Below are 17,051 nucleotides of genomic sequence, written 5' to 3' on the forward strand. Positions count from 1 at the left end.
CAGGGTCCTTTAAAATGAGTCAGTTCTTCATATCAGGTGGCCAAAGTATTGGAGTTTCAGCTTCAACATCAGTCCTTCCAATGAATATTCAGGACTGATTTCCTTTAGGATGGACTTGTTGGATTTCCTTGAAAAGTCAAGAAGGAATCTAATGTAAAACTTAATGATAAAAAATAACAGAATACCACCTGAAGAAACAGGTCTTCAATATTAAGAAATAATAAAAATATTTCTAAGTTGAAACAGAGACAACAACCAAGATGGCCTGTATCTTTATTTGCTTAGAAAGTTCACCTCTGAAGTTGTTTATGGGGATTACAACTTCTCTCACCATAGCACTTGCACAGTTTTTGTGTTGAAGCCCCTACTTTGATGACTTACAGAGACTTAAAACTAGCAAGTTTTAAGCATTGCTGTTAACATTTTTCTCAGGTAATTCTTTATTTACCCATTTGTGTCTGTCATTAAACAGTGACCTTTATAAGGGTCACTGAGTCCAATTCATCTCTTATTATCAGTTCCTGGCACTTAATAGATACCTATTTAATATTTGTTGAATGAGTGCATGACTGCAATGAAAGAATACTTTTGAGAATCATCCACCAAACCACTATAAAAAAATTAGAAAGTAGTATTCAAGGTTATATTTTCTCTAGACTTTCTTTGAGCAGAGTGTTCCAGTATCTGTGGTTGCATTCTTTTTATACTTTCAGGAGCCTCTAAGAAATAGTAACACATCAGGACTTGAAAAGTGATTTGGGATTGGCATGTAATACTTTGTCAAAACAAAAATTGCACACAAATGAAGACAAAAGGGGTGTGAATAATCCCTCTCAGAAATAGAGGAATATACCGTATTCCTCATAGAGGATGAAGGATGTCAATTCACATATTCATGAAATGTATTCAAACTTTGACAATACTGTATCATTTTGCTTGTGCTTTGGCATGAATTTAGAGACAGATATATGGGCTGAGGTATACAATTAGTATGTGTTTTAAGTGATTCTAGTGATATTTCTCAGTTACTATTCCCGATATATAAAACCCTATAGGGCTTTTGTCTTTCTTACTTTCTACAGATAAACTAACACAATGTTGAACTCCACTCTAGCAGAGAACAGAGTGACATTCTTCATTCTCTTTTCAACCAATTGCCTATGTTAGAGATTAATGTGATATTCATTTTTTGTACCAGCATGGCAATTTTTGACTATTTCAGGTTTTCTCCAGAACATCTGATAAAGTATCTATGTTATATTCTCTTAGGGAAAGGATAGGACTAGAGGAAATAGCAAATTTATTGTAAAAATTGCAACCCAGATCTATGCTCCAGTGAAAGAGTCAAAGAACCTTAAAAGAAAATGATTGATTCAAATTAGAGGCTTTTCACTATTTTTCATATATTTAAAATATAAGAATCATATTTAATATATGTCTGTAACAATTTAAACATGTTCATTCTTCTCTTACTCATATTCCTTTATTCTTTCCCCACCAGATTTGGAGCTTAGGTTTCCTGTTAGCCTTCTTTCCCCCAAAATATTTTTTGGAACTATTCAAAGACATGTATAGTACCTTGAAAGTATATTTTTCAGCAGAATCTAATCGTTATGTAAAAATATTTGTTTTCCATTATTAACACACCTATGTGTAAACTAATTCTGTGATCACTACAATTATAAATTAAAAAACTTTTGGGGACTCAACTCTACCCAATAGTCTTCTACATATTACTGAAATATCAAAAGTTAATTGGAAGTTAACTTGTAATATGTATTCTTTGCACATATTCCTGTCAAGAACTTCTATGTCTAATTAAGACAATAGGGATATTTGTGTTATGATGATTTCTGATATTAATAGTATTTCTATAATATTTAAAACCACTTTTGAATGTCTGGTTTTTTTAAATCTGTTTTTAATTCTGTAGCTGTAAGCTTCTGTGAATTAGGGTATTTTCAGTGTAAAACAAATTATTATCCAGAGAAATGTCTTTTGCAGCATTTGATTTTGATAATTTAAAAAATTTCTGGATCTGGGATAGCCTTGAAAAGTATTTTCAGGGCTAGATCAACCAAGTTAATACTCTAAAGGCAATTTTCTTGGTTGTATCATATGAACCAACAAACACTTCACAACAGCAAAACTGAACTCATATGGGGATGATACAATTTGAAATGCTATCACTGAATCTTAATTTCCATGGAGTCTCAAAAACCAGTGAAAACAATTTTCATTTCTTCCCATTGCTAGATATCACATTTAGATATGAAGAATCTATGTTCATTAAAAATAAATCAAACATGTATATGTAAATTGCTTCTTAAATTATTCATAAGTTTCTCCCTTCAGTTTTGTAAGTAGCATTCTTTCTCTACATTTGGTTTATCATTCCCAAAGGTTTTCAAGGTGTTAATTTTGTACTCTCCTTTTCAGTTTAATGAGCAAATCAGTTGTTATTTACCTGACATTCATAAAATGTTGCTTAACTTTGGTGGGTGTAGAATCTTTTAGTTGTATTAAGCTGATAAATATTTTAGCCACAAAAGTGATGCCTGCAGTCAGTTTTGTCCTATTTAGCTATGTTGTAACAGTTTGTCAAATTACTACTGAAAATTGAATAAACTCTGTATTCAAGACAGTTTTATTTTGAATATTTTTTTATTCCTAATTTTGTTGCCATTCATCTAAGCCTCCTGCATGGAAGTGTTGCAAATTTAAAATAGGAGGAAACAAGGGATAAAGAAGGAGAGACTTATTTTTAAGACTAAGACTTTTTTCATATTTTGTTTTGTGTTTTAAGTATGGAGATTTTTGCTATATTTATACCTAGGGGAAAATAACATTTGATATTGTTGTTGTATTATATTTGTATTTTTTGAGACAACATAGAGAAGAAGGTACAGACCTGGGTTAATAAAGCCTGTGTGCAGTTCCCTTATCAGCCATGTGATTATGATCATTAACTCCCTGAATTGCAGTTTCTATAGTTGTGAGATTTAATATGTTAAATGGCTGATTTGACCTACTCACTTGATATAATATTTTTATTAGTCATTTAGTACATTTGAAAGCAGTTTACTATTAAATAAAATATATATTATACTCCCTTCCTTCCATATTTTAACTCTGGAATATATTAAAAGTATATGACAAGAATCATATTGAATAAATAAGCACGTCTGTCGTGGTGCCTAAAATGCCTCCTTCACAGTATAACGTTCTTCCCATCTTAACAAACAACTGATTAGTCATTTTAATGTCATTAGTAATGCTAAAATTTCTCCTTGAAAAGTTAAATGATGCAACACATTTACCTTTCAGTTAAAATATTAATTTTTAATAATTTTTTAATGCAATGTCCCTTAAAGACTTAAAACTCATAATTTTAATACAAGTATAGGTATCATCATGCCTGCTTCAACCTAGATATAATCAGTAAAATATTAATAGTTGGATTTCTTGCTACAAAGTTTTCCCTTTTTGATTTATAGAGCTTATAAATAGGAGTGAAAGTTTCTTCAGAATTAATATACTTGGGATTCCAGCCATAGCTCAATTTGGTTGTAAAAGTCCAATGCATTTATTTTATACAGCATTTTCAGGGGGAAAAAAATCAACTTTTAAGATAAATCAAAACAATATGTATAAAGGATATACACATATTTTTATATAGTTTAGTATTTTCATGGAGAAATACAAAATGTGAACATCAGATCAGATCAGATCAGATCAGTCACTCAGTTGTTTCTATATGCAGTCTCACTTTCTCTTCTTGTGTACGATTGCTTATATCAGTCAGTTCAGTTCAGTTCAGTCACTTAGTCATGTCTGACACTTGGCAACCCCATGAATCGCAGCACATCAGGCCTCCCTGTCCATCACCAATTCCTGGAGTTCACTCAAACTCATGTCCATCAAGTCGTTGATGCCATCCAGCCATCTCATCCTCTGTCGTCCCCTTCTCCTCCTGCCCCCAATCCCTTCCAGCATCAGAGTCTGTTCCAATAAGTCAATTCTTCGCATGAGGTGGCCAAAGTACTGGAGTTTCAGCTTCAGCATCAGTCCTTCCAAAGAACACCCAGGGCTGATCTCCTTCAGATTTGACTGGTTGGATCTCCTTGCAGTCCAAGGGACTCTCAAGAGTCTTCTCCAACACCACAGTTCAAAAGCATCCGTTCTTCGGTGCTCAGCTTTCTTCACAGTCCAAATCTCACATCCATACATGACCACTGGAAAAACCATAGCCTTGACTAGACGGACCTTTGTTGGCAAAGTAATGTCTCTGCTTTTCAGTATGCTGTCTAGGTTGGTCACAACAAATATGCACAGAGTATACACTCTTTTGTGTGATAAGTCAATGTTTGCCATATTTTTCTAAACTTTAGTCACTGCTATTTTCTGACAGCTGAATAAAGCTTCACTGGGCATAACTTCAGAAGAATAGATCTGGTTTATCTGAAAGCATGAATTTCTGTATTGTAATAACAGAAGCAGAAGATATTAAGAAGAGATGGCAAGAATACACAGAAGAACTGTACAAAAAAGATCTTCAGGACCAAGATAATCATGATGGTGTGATCACTCACCTAGAGCCAGACATCCTGGAATGAGAAGTCAAGTGGGCCTTAAAAGCATCACTACGAACAAAGCTAGTGGAGGTGATGGAATTCCAGTTCAGCTATTTCAAATCCTGAAAGATGATGCTGTGAAAGTGCTGCACTCAATATGCCAGCAAATTTGGGAAACTCAGCAGTGGCCACAGGACTGGAAAAGGTCAGTTTTCATTCCAATCCCAAAGAAAAGGCAATGCCAAAGAATGCTCAAACTACCACACAATTGCACTCAGCTCACATGCTAGTAAAGTAATGCTAAAAATTCTCCAAGCCAGGCTTAAGCAACATGTGAACTGTGAACTTCCAGATGTTCAAGCTGGTTTTAGAAAAGGCAGAGGAACCAGAGATCAAATTGCCAACATCCACTGGATTGTGGAAAAAGCAAGAGAGTTCCAGAAAAACATCTATTTCTGCTTTATTGACTATGGCAAAGCCTTTGACTGTGTGGAAAATTCTGAAAGAGATGGGAATACCAGACCACCTGATCTGCCTTTTGAGAAATTTGTATGCAGGTCAGGAAAAAACAGTTAGAACTGAACATGGAACAACAGACTGCTTCCAAATAGGAAAAGGAGTACGTCAAGGCTGTATATTGTCACCCTGCTTATTTAACTTATATGCAGAGTACATCATGAGAAATGCTGGACTGGAAGAAACACAAGCTGGAATCAATATTGCTGGGAGAAATATCAATAACCTCACATATGCAGATGACATCACCTTTATGGCAGAAAGTGAAGAGGAACTCAAAAGCCTCTTGATGAAAGTGAAAGTGGAGAGTTAAAAAGTTGGCTTAAAGCTCAACCTTCAGAAAACGAAGATCATGGCATCTGGTCCCATCACTTCATGGGAAATAGATGGAGAAACAGTGTCAGACTTTATTTTGGGGGGCTCCAAAATCACTGCAGATGGTGACTGCAGCCATGAAATTAAAAGACGCTTAATCCTTGGAAGGAAAGTTATGACCAACCTAGATAGCATATTGAAAAGCAGAGACATTACTTTGCCAACAAAGGTTCATCTAGTTAAGGCTATGGTTTTTCCTGTGGTCATGTATGGATGTGAGAGTTGGACTGTGAAGAAGGCTGAGCGCTGAAAAATTGATGCTTTTGAACTGTGGTGTTGGAGAAGACTCTTGAGAGTCCCTTGAACTGCAAGGAGATCCAACCAGTCCATTCTGAAGGAGATCAGCCCTGGGATTTCTTTGGAAGGAATGATGCTAAAGCTGAAACTCCAGTACTTTGGCCACCTCATGTGAAGAGTTGACTCATTGGAAGAGACTCTGATGCTGGGAGGGATTGGGGGCAGGAGGAGAAGGGGACGACAGAGGATGAGATGGCTGGATGGCATCACTGACTCGATGGACTTGAGTCTTGGTGAACTCCGGGAGTTGGTGATGGACAGGGAGGCCTGGCGTGCTGGGATTAAAAAGTCGGACACGACTGAGCGACTGAACTGAACTGAACTGAATATAAATATTATATTTCTTGAAAGAATAGGTGAAATAAAACATGGATTATGTACCTTCTGTGTTTTAACATTTCATTTATTGACATGTTTTATTTCTGCATTTTCTGTCTGATTTTCTTTCTATATTTTAGTTTCTTCCATAGTACTTCCATATTACTAATTACTAAAATAAGCTTTGCTTTGTATGAATTCATGCTTTAAAATGGCATCACAAGATAATTTATATAATTCAAACTAGAAGAGCTAGCCATTTAGCAATCTAAGTGGACAGAATTGAAAGTTATACTGCATTTGTGTATGCATTCATAAATTACCTAGTGCTGTAGGTTAACAGTGAATAATAAAGATCTCTGTCCTCATTGTGCTTAACATCTAATAGCACCCAAATATATCAATAAAAAGTAAAATTGTAAAGAAATACAAGTGTAAATTTGCCACTCTAATTCACACAATGAAGTAGAATGTATGGTGCAAAAATCAGAACATAGAAGGCTTCTTGAAGGAAATGATGTTTGTGATATCAAAAACAGGAGCAAATTAAGCAAGTATAAGGCATTTCAGGTAGGGTAGTGTGTACACAGGGTATTTTGGAAACTCTTCCTAGTACTTTCTATGAATAGCTAATTTTTTACAATAAAAATTATTTTATTGCAAACAAATACATACATATATTTATTTGTAAAAGGTATTTTTGTTGTTAATATGAATGTTATTGCTGTTTTTATTAATAATATACATTTTTGTGTTTACCTGAGTTTACCTAAAATTTCATTTCAGCTACTTGTTCTGGACTGAGTGGGGACAGATGCCCTGCATTGGAAAGGCTCGCTTGGATGGCTCAGAGAAGGTTGTCCTCGTGAGCATGGGAATAACGTGGCCAAATGGTATCTCCATTGACTTTGAGGTCTGTTGGTTGTCTTAAGTGTTTAAACTGCATTAAATGCAAACTTGCTTTACTCAATTTTTAGTGTTCTCTTATTTTCTTTGTAAAACACTTAATAAAAAACAGCTTGTAATATTACTTTTCAATCGATCTTAGGAAAATAAATTGTACTGGTGTGATGCTCGAACAGACAAGATAGAAAGAATTGACCTTGAGACTGGTGGGAATCGTGAGATGGTGCTGTCAGGGAACAATGTGGATATGTTTTCAGTTGCAGTCTTTGGGGCTTACATCTACTGGTCTGACAGGTAATTTATTTTTTCATAAGTATTTGAGTCTCAAAATGTTATTTTAGTGTCAGTTGATTTACCCTTGTAGGATTAGCCATTTCTTACCAAGGTCACAAAAAAATCTCACAAACCATGTAATTTCCACAAAAAAAAGGCAGTTGCTCTTGCTATTCCAGGCTCAACTCTTTCAATGTCACAGACTAATGTTGGTTTCTTTCCCTTCTGCTGGGCCATCTGTTATCTTCAGCTTAAATAACTGGTTTGGTTTGAATTAGTTAAGGATTATTAATCGTGTATGTTCAACTTCTTGGCAGAGCACATGCCAATGGGTCCATCAGAAGGGGCCACAAGAATGATGCCACAGAAACTGTAACCATGAGAACGGGTCTTGGAGTCAACCTGAAGGAGGTTAAAATCTTTAACCGAGTAAGAGAGAAAGGTCAGTGCTCTTCTATTATCAATACATTTTATGCTATTTTTTTCTCTTATTTTTTTAACATTTATTTATCAACTTAACTTAGATATTAATTTTTATAAGTCCCAAACCTCAAGACCCTCTTTTTTTTACCCCCTAATTTCTAACAAAAATCATATGGTAGCCTAATGAAATTAATTTATAATCATTCATAGATAGATATTTTTGCCTAGATAGTGCATGGATATGGACATGTTATATACTTGGCCTGTCTTCAGTATAGGTTTAGACTAAGTAATATAGAAACATTTGATAAATACATATATTTAACCTAAGTATAAAAAGCACAATTAGGATATTAGCAAAGAGCAGCCAAATGTTTTTCCATTTTATTTAGAACTGACCAAACATGCTGCATTACTTGGACCAAAAGGTTGTCTTCATGTCAGATTATATTTTAATATATAAAGTGATGATGGCTTCGGAAGGTTGCTATTAGTGTGAAATGTGTCCACGGTCATCATTTCTTTGAAATATGTTTCTTTAAAACATATTTCTTTAAAATATGTTTCTTTAAAACATTTTTCTTAAAATGTTTCTTTAAAATGTTTTTAAACTGGTATGACAGTGAGTTAGATATTTTTTAATATCATTTCTATTAAGATAATATTTATTTTAAGTGCCATTAGAGGATGATGGATTCATGAAGGAGAATTAGTCTGACATAGAAATCTTAATAGCATATTACACACTCACTCAAAACTGGAGTAAAAAAGTTATGCCCAGTATACTTAGGATGTTAGTAACATTGGAACCATGAATTTCTTTAATACCTTATATACTTCATAGACACAGGTAGTACTTCTTTGTTTTTCTTGGTGAACTCAGTTCATGTTTTGAGTGAATTAGTTACTTGCTCCAAAGATTACAATACTTGAAACCTATTGTAATCTCAGTATCAAGTTTCAAAAAAGTTATGTACTTAACTAACAGATTAAGGTTAACTTTTAAATAATTCTCTTTAGATGGTCAGGGAAGCAGAAGAGTGTGAAATAATAAATCTAAGGTTTTAAAGTGGAGTGACTAAAAAAACAAAACAAAACAGTACTTTACAGTGTTTGATTTTTTTACTGACCAGTCTAAAATTAAGAATAAAATAATCCAGAAGATTCAATGTTAATTTTTAATATGTTTCTAAGAAAAACTATATGGAAAACAAAAGCAAAAGCACAATGTGTGTATGTATCTTTTTCTTCTCTCTAGGGACCAATGTTTGTGCCAAGAACAACGGGGGATGTCAGCAGCTCTGTCTTTATCGAGGAAATTCCTGGAGAACTTGTGCTTGTGCCCATGGGTATTTGGCAGAAGACGGAGTTACATGCCTAAGGCATGAAGGCTATTTGCTGTATTCAGGGAGAACAATATTAAAAAGTATACATCTTTCTGATGAAACCAACTTAAATTCACCAATAAGGCCATATGAAAATCCACGTTATTTCAAGAATGTCATAGCCTTGGCTTTTGACTATAATCAAAGAAAAGGTAGCAACCGAATCTTCTACAGTGATGCACACTTTGGAAATATACAGCTTATTAAAGATAACTGGGAAGACAGACAAGTAATTGTTGAAAGTAAGTACAACATTTTTTTTTAATAGTTTAGTGGAAACGGGTATCATTTGGAGTAATAGAGAAATTAGAGTGGTGATTGCATGTAGTAATTACATTTTCCTAGAGTTTTTATTCTAAAACAAGTGTAACTATATCATCCAAAACCCCAAAAGTCAAAGAAGCAATTAACTGCTTAACATGTACAGCATGAATATTATGATTATTAGCTTCTAATCATGGAACATTCAGTATATTCCTTTATAATGTTTATTATAAATGTTTATTAAAATTCATGGGAAATAATTTTTAGTATAAAACTTACTAATTTTATTTTCTTCTAATGGGAGAATTATATCTTTAGGGATACCTATCTAATTATATTTGGTGAATTTTATTTTCTCAAATATCACAGATTATCTTTGTTATATCAAAGATATATCTTTGTGATATATCTGTTGCATATCTTTGTTATATATTTGTTATATATCTGTTTTATCACAGATATAACATTCTTGATGAGAGAATGTAACTAATGAATTCATATTTTTAAGACATTTAAAAAATTTTATAAGACAGTCATTTTAATATTTTATGGGATTCAAATGTAATATTGTATGAATCATCTATATAATTTAGAGAAACCTCTTCCTGTCATCCAATTTTACAGGAACTATCTTCCTATTCCTTGTTTAACATATGGAACATATTTCCATATATTCCTTACTTTCCCAATTTTACTTTATTGAGGTCAACCTTTGTCATTACTTTTTAAATTTCAAAATAATACATAAGTTTATTGTAAAATGTTCAAGTAATATGGATTTGAAAGGAAGTTTTTGCCCCATCACTGCAACATCAATTCCGTTTACTTACTTGTGACAGTTGTCATGCCTCCAGAATTTTCTATATGTATGTGTTTCATTTGTAATTACAAAAATGGAATGATCTGTATGCAATATTCACCTGCTTTTTTCACTTAGAATATATCTTTAAAGGCTTTCATTTAAGTATATAATGCTCTATCTCATTATTTTGAAAGCCTGTGTCTATCCTGTGTCTCTGTGCCACGTCACTTCAGTCGTGTCCAGCTCTTTGCGACTCTATGGACTAGAGCCCACCAGGCCCCTCTGTCTGTGAAATTTCCCAGGCAAGAATACTGGAATGGGTTGCCATGCCCTTGATCAGGGGGTCTTCCCGACCCAGGAATTGGACCCCAGTCTCTTATGTCTCCTGCATTGACAGGCAGGTTCTTTACCACTAGTGCCTCCTGGGAAGCCCATCTCTCCTGTACTAAGGGTAAACTAATTTATTTAACCATTTTCTTATTGACAATCATTTAGGTTGTTTTGGTGTCTTATCATTACCTACAATGAATGTCACATAAATATTTTTTCACACATGTGAATATTGCTTTTGTATAGAATCCTAGAAATAGAACTGCAAAATCAATGTTAATTTTTATAATTGGTCAAATTTCTTTTCAAGAAGACTATATTAATATATAATTTCATCAACTGTTTTTGAAAAAGACCTATTTTCCCTCACTTTTGACAATGATTTTATAATATTTACTATCATATAGCTAATATATAAAAGAGTCAGCTTATGTTAATATAAATATATATTAACTAGAGAGATAACTAGATAACTAGAGAGATCCAGTATCTACTTATATATTTTATTCATATGAAAAATAGATACTTAATGTCAAACTCTATTATACATTACCATCCCATGCTAGGCCTGCTATAGTTTATTTTGTTCTTTCAACATTTAGTATCTCAAAATCCTTTGGGTCTATTCAAATCTGACTCAGCCTTTCCAAGTCAGTTCAACTGTGTACTTTCAAGTATATACAAATATAAAATATTATTTCGTTATTCTGTAGGGTACCATACTTATTGATAGTTTAATACCAATTTGTATATTCTAGCACAAACATACATATAGCATTGTATATTCATGCTATTTTGCTCTCTAGTGTGTGTGTAAATATGAAGATACAACTATAAATATACTAATCATAGAGTTCAGACATTTGAGAGTTGTTGATTCTTTAGTTATAGCTCTATGAAGTTTATACTATAATTCTCTTTGGTCCTCACTCCATTTTCTTAGACTAATACAATTTAGAGTTGAATATGCTCATGTTGCACATGTAATCTATTAACTTCTTCAATTTAAAAAATTAAATTTCTATTGAAATTTAATAGAATCTCTAAGATACTAAAGGTCTAGAGAATAAATAATCTGTCTGGGGAAAGGCAGAGGGTACAATGGAACGGAGTCAAGGAATCTAAGTGATCAAAAGTATGTTCATAATAATACTAGATATTTGTCTTTTTTTACAGTGTTAAAAATGGCACCAATGGTGGAAAAACCATTGTGGCTAAACTGATGATACCTTAGCATTAATGAAGACAGCAGCACCAAACAGTACTAGTAGTGAGTGTATTTTTCACTGCCACTTAATAGCAGGAAAAAAAAAAAAAAAAGCCAGTTTAACCTAAGAATGTCCTTGAAGAAAAGGTAAAAAAATAATTTTATTAAATCTTAATCTTTCCTAATCCTTCAGATTACACCTCTTTTTACACTCTGTGATAAAATACAAATAGGGAACTTCTATTGCATTCTTAAGTCCAATGGCTGCTAAAGGAAACTGGGTATTTCTGTCTTTATGTAAGTCCATGGTTCTTTTAACTGACATTATCTTTTACTTGAATGAGGAACAGACAAACTATGATTATTCAAACCTGGTTGTGTGGCAGACTGAATACCATAAGTCTATCATTCCAAGGAAAATAACCTACATTTGTTGCACATAATAAAAATCAAGCTTTCAAGTAAAAATTAAATTTTTGGAAGAATTGTATCTACTATAGTAAGCTTGATAGTTTCCCAATACTTAAACGCTTTTCTGATGAGATGGTAGTGGTATTACTAGTGATTTGAGGGGTTGTTGCATACTGAAATTGTCAACATTTGGAAGATATGCGCAACTCAGGGAACCAAAATTTTCCTACTTATATGATAAAATCATGCCTGGGTAAATGATACATTAAGAGTATAAGATAGACCAATGAATTTAATGAAATGGAGTATGAAACATTCATCACTATGGTTTCTGATTCTACACTGAATCTAACCTTTAAGTAACTATCACTTTTCATGTTCTGTAGTATAAAAGCATATTCAGAATTATCTGAAAGGCTATGAAAACCCTCCTTCCTTTTCAACTCTGTAGCTGTGTGAAGCTGGATTGTCTTTATCAGTTCAGTTCAGTCACTCAGTCGTATCTGACTCTTTGAGACCCCATGAATTACAGGATGCCAGGCCTCCCTGTCTAACACCAACTCCCGGAGCTCACTCAGACTCATGTCCATCGAGTCAGTGATGCCATCCAGCCATCTCATCCTCTGTCGTCCCCTTCTCCTCCTGCCCCCAATCCCTCCCAGCATCAGAGTCTTTTCCAATGAGTCAACTCTTCGCATGAGGTGGCCAAAGTACTGGAGTTTCAGCTTTAGCATCATTCCTTCCAAAGAAATCCCAGGGCTGATCTCCTTGCAGTCCAAGGGACTCTCAAGAGTCTTCTCCAACATCACATTTCAAAAGCATCAATTTTTCAGCGCTCAGCCTTCTTCACAGTCCAATTCTCACAACCATACATGACCACAGGAGAAACCATAGCCTTGACTAGACGGACCTTTGTTGGCAAAGTAACGTCTCTGCTTTTCAATAGGCTGTCTAGGGTGGTCATAACTTTTCTTCCAAGGAGTGTCTTTTAATTTCATGGCTGCAGTCACCATCTGCAGTGATTTTGGAGCCCAAAACAATAAAGTCTGACACTGTTTCCACTGTTTCCCCATCTGTTTCCCATGAAGTGGTGGGACCAGATGCCATGATCTTCGTTTTCTGAAGGTTGAGCTTTAAGCCAACTTTTTCACTCTCCTCTTTCACTTTCATCAAGAGGCTTTTTAGTTCCTCTTCACTTTCTGCCATAAGGGTGATATCATGTGCATATCTGAGGTTATTGATATTTCTCCCGGTAATCTTGATTCCAGCTTGTGCTTCTTCCAGCCCAGCATTTCTCGTGATGTACTCTGCATAGAAGTTAAATAAGCAGGGTGACAATATACAGCCTTGATGTACTCCTTTTCTTATTTGGAACTAGTCTGTTGTTCCATGTCCAGTTCTAACTGTTGCTTCCTGACCTGCATATAGGTTTCTCAAGAGGCAGGTAAGGTGGTCTGGTATTCCCATCTCTTTCAGAATTTTCCACAGTTTATTGTGATCCACACAGTCAAAGGCTTTGGCATAGTCAATAAAGCAGAAATAGATGTTTTTATGGAACTCTCTTGCTTTCTCCATGATCCAGCGGATGTTGGCAATTTGATCTCTGGTTCCTCTGCCTTTTCTAAAACGAGCTTGAACATCTGGAAGTTCACAGTTCACATATTGCTGAAGGCTGGCTTGGAGAATTTTGAGCATTACTTTACTAGAGTGTGAGATGAGTGCAATTGTGCGGTAGTTTGAGCATTCTTTGGCATTGCCATTCTTTGGGATTGGAATGAAAACTGACCTTTTCCAGTCCTGTGGACACTGCTGAGTTTTCCAAATTTGCTGGCATATTGAGTGCAGTACTTTCATAGCATCATCTTTCAGGATTTGAAATAGCTCAACTAGAATTCCATCACCTCCACTAGCTTTGTTCATAGTGAGGCTTTCTAAGGCCCACTTGACTTCACATTCCAGGATGTGTGGCTCTAGGTCAGCGATCACAGCATCGTGATTATCTGGGTCATGAAGATCTTTTTGTACAGTTCTTCTGTGTATTCTTGCCACCTCTTCTTAATATCTTCTGTTTATGTTAGGTCCATACCATTTCTGTCCTTTATTGAGCCCATCTTTGCGTGAAATGTTCCCTTGGTATCTCTAATTTTCTTGAAGAGATCTCTAGTCTTTCCCATTCTGCTGTTTTCCTCTATTTCTTTGCATATCGCTGAGGAAGGCTTTCTTATCTCTCCTTGCTATTCTTTGGAACTCTGCATTCAGATGCTTATATCTTTCCTTTTCTCTTTTGCTTTCACTTCTCTTCTTTTCACAGCTATTTGTAAGGCCTACTCAGACAGCATTTTGCTTTTTTGCATTTCTTTTCCATGGGGATGATCTTGATCCCTGAGCCTGTACAATGTCACGAACCTCCGTCTATAGTTCATCAGGCACTCTATCTATCAGATCTAGTCCCTTAAATCTATTTCTCACTTCCACTGTATAATCATGAGGGATTTTATTCATAAATTCCAACTAAAATAACACAACAAATTTGAAGTAGATATGAGAATTCAGCTGTATTGTAGTAATCCAGTCATTAAGCACACTGATAAAATGATAAAACATTGCTTTTTCTCATTTAAAAAATGCAGCTATTTTCATAGATGATGCCATTTATATTAGTATGCTATCATTTTTTTAAATATATTAATACATATTAAAACATTTTTCAGTTTAAATTTCTAACAATGTAATAGATAGTACCTCACATATACAAAAGGTTTCCTGGAATTTTCAATATTTTTTAAGAGTGCAAAAGTCCTCAGAACAAAAATAATTGCAAACTACTCTTCTAGACTAAAGGCTCAGAGAATTTAAAGTGTAAAAATATGAAAAAGCTTTTTAAGCAATCTCCACACTGTTCTCCATAGTGGCTGTACTAGTTTGCATTCCCACCAACAGTGTAAGAGGGTTCCCTTTTCTCCACACCCTCTCCAGCATTTATTATTTGTAGACTTTTGGATCGCAGCCATTCTGACTGGTGTGAAATGGTACCTCATAGTGGTTTTGATTTGCATTTCTCTGATAATGAGTGATGTTGAGCATCTTTTCATGTGTTTGTTAGCCATCTGTATGTCTTCTTTGGAGAAATGTCTATTTAGTTCTTTGGCCCATTTTTTGATTGGGTCATTTATTTTTCTGGAGTTGAGCTGTAGGAGTTGCTTGTATATTTTTGAGATTAGTTGTTTGTCTGTTGCTTCATTTGCAATTATTTTCTCCCATTCTGAAGGCTGTCTTTTCACCTTGCTAATAGTTTCCTTTGATGTGCAGAAGCTTTTAAGGTTAATTAGGTCCCATTTGTTTATTTTTGCTTTTATTTCCAATATTCTGGGAGGTGGGTCATAGAGGATCCTGCTGTGATGTATGTCAGAGAGTGTTTTGCCTATGTTCTCCTCTAGGAGTTTTATAGTTTCTGGTCTTACATTTAGATCTTTAATCCATTTTGAGTTTATTTTTGTGTATGGTGTTAGAAAGTGGTCTAGTTTCATTCTTTTACAAGTGGTTGACCAGATTTCCCAGCACCACTTGTTAAAGAGATTGTCTTTAATCCATTGTATATTCTTGCCTCCTTTGTCAAAGATAAGGTGTCCATATGTGCGTGGATTTATCTCTGGGCTTTCTATTTTGTTCCATTGATCTATATTTCTGTCTTTGTGCCAGTACCATACTGTCTTGATAACTGTGGCTTTGTAGTAGAGCCTGAAGTCAGGTAGGTTGATTCCTCCAGTTCCATTCTTCTTTCTCAAGATCGCTTTGGCTATTCGAGGTTTTTTGTTTTTCCATACAAATTGTGAAATTATTTGTTCTAGCTCTGTGAAGAATACTGTTGGTAGCTTGATAGGGATTGTGTTGAATCTATAAATTGCTTTGGGTAGTATACTCATTTTCACTATATAGATTCTTCCAATCCATGAACATGGTATATTTCTCCATCTATTAGTGTCCTCTTTGATTTCTTTCACCAGTGTTTTATAGTTTTCTATATATAGGTCTTTAGTTTCTTTAGGTAGATATATTCCTAAGTATTTTATTCTTTCCGTTGCAATGGTGAATGGAATTGTTTCCTTAATTTCTCTCTCTGTTTTCTCATTATTAGTGTATAGGAATGCAAGGGATTTCTGTGTGTTGGTTTTATATCCTGCAACTTTACTATAGTCATTGATTATTTCTAGTAATTTTCTGGTGGAATCTTTAGGGTTTTCTATGTAGAGGATCAAGAGACACGTGTACCCCAATGTTCATCGCAGCACTGTTTATAATAGCCAGGACATGGAAGCAACCTAGATGTCCATCAGCAGATGAATGGATAAGAAAGCTATGGTACATATACACAATGGAGTATTACTCAGCCATTAAAAAGAATACATTTGAATCAGTTCTAATGAGGTGGATGAAACTGGAGCCTATTATACAGAGTGAAGTAAGCCAGAAGGAAAAACATAAATACAGTATACTAACGCATATATATGAAATTTAGAAAGATGGTAACAATAACCTGGTGTACGAGATAGCAAAAGAGACACTGATGTATAGAACAGTCTTATGGACTCTGTGGGAGAGGGAGAGGGTGGGAAGATTTGGGAGAGTGACATTGAAACATGTAGAATATCATGTAAGAAACAAGTTGCCAGTCCAGGTTCGATGCGCGATACTGGATGCTTGGGGCTGGTGCACTGGGACGACCCAGAGGGATGGTGTGGGGAGGGAGGAGGGAGGAGGGTTCAGGACGGGGAACACATGTATGCCTGTGGTGGATTCATTTTGATATTTGGCAAAACTAATACAATTATGTAAAGTTTAAAATACAATAAAATTTAAAAGAAAAAAAAAACAAAAACAACAAAAAAAAAGAACTGATTTCCTTTAGAAAAAAAAATATGAAAAAGCAAAGAGTAAACAAGGAGCAACACATCATTTGGTATGATTAGAAT

General features: G+C 34.7%; 1 protein-coding gene across 3 annotated transcripts in view; it reads left to right on the plus strand.

The window, feature by feature from the left end:
- Window positions 1-17,051, plus strand: part of LRP1B (LDL receptor related protein 1B) — a 2,173,551-nt gene that overhangs the window by 1,602,425 nt on the left and 554,075 nt on the right. For all 3 annotated transcript variants that reach the window (XM_027561670.1, XM_027561656.1, XM_027561663.1), the window contains 4 exons: window positions 6,867-6,993; window positions 7,129-7,280; window positions 7,577-7,701; window positions 8,941-9,309. In XM_027561670.1, the coding sequence (XP_027417471.1) occupies window positions 6,867-6,993; window positions 7,129-7,280; window positions 7,577-7,701; window positions 8,941-9,309 (773 nt within the window). The remainder of the gene's footprint in view (window positions 1-6,866; window positions 6,994-7,128; window positions 7,281-7,576; window positions 7,702-8,940; window positions 9,310-17,051) is intronic.

This window comes from Bos indicus x Bos taurus, chromosome 2, assembly GCF_003369695.1.
Source record: "Bos indicus x Bos taurus breed Angus x Brahman F1 hybrid chromosome 2, Bos_hybrid_MaternalHap_v2.0, whole genome shotgun sequence".
Lineage (NCBI taxonomy): Eukaryota > Metazoa > Chordata > Mammalia > Artiodactyla > Bovidae > Bos > Bos indicus x Bos taurus.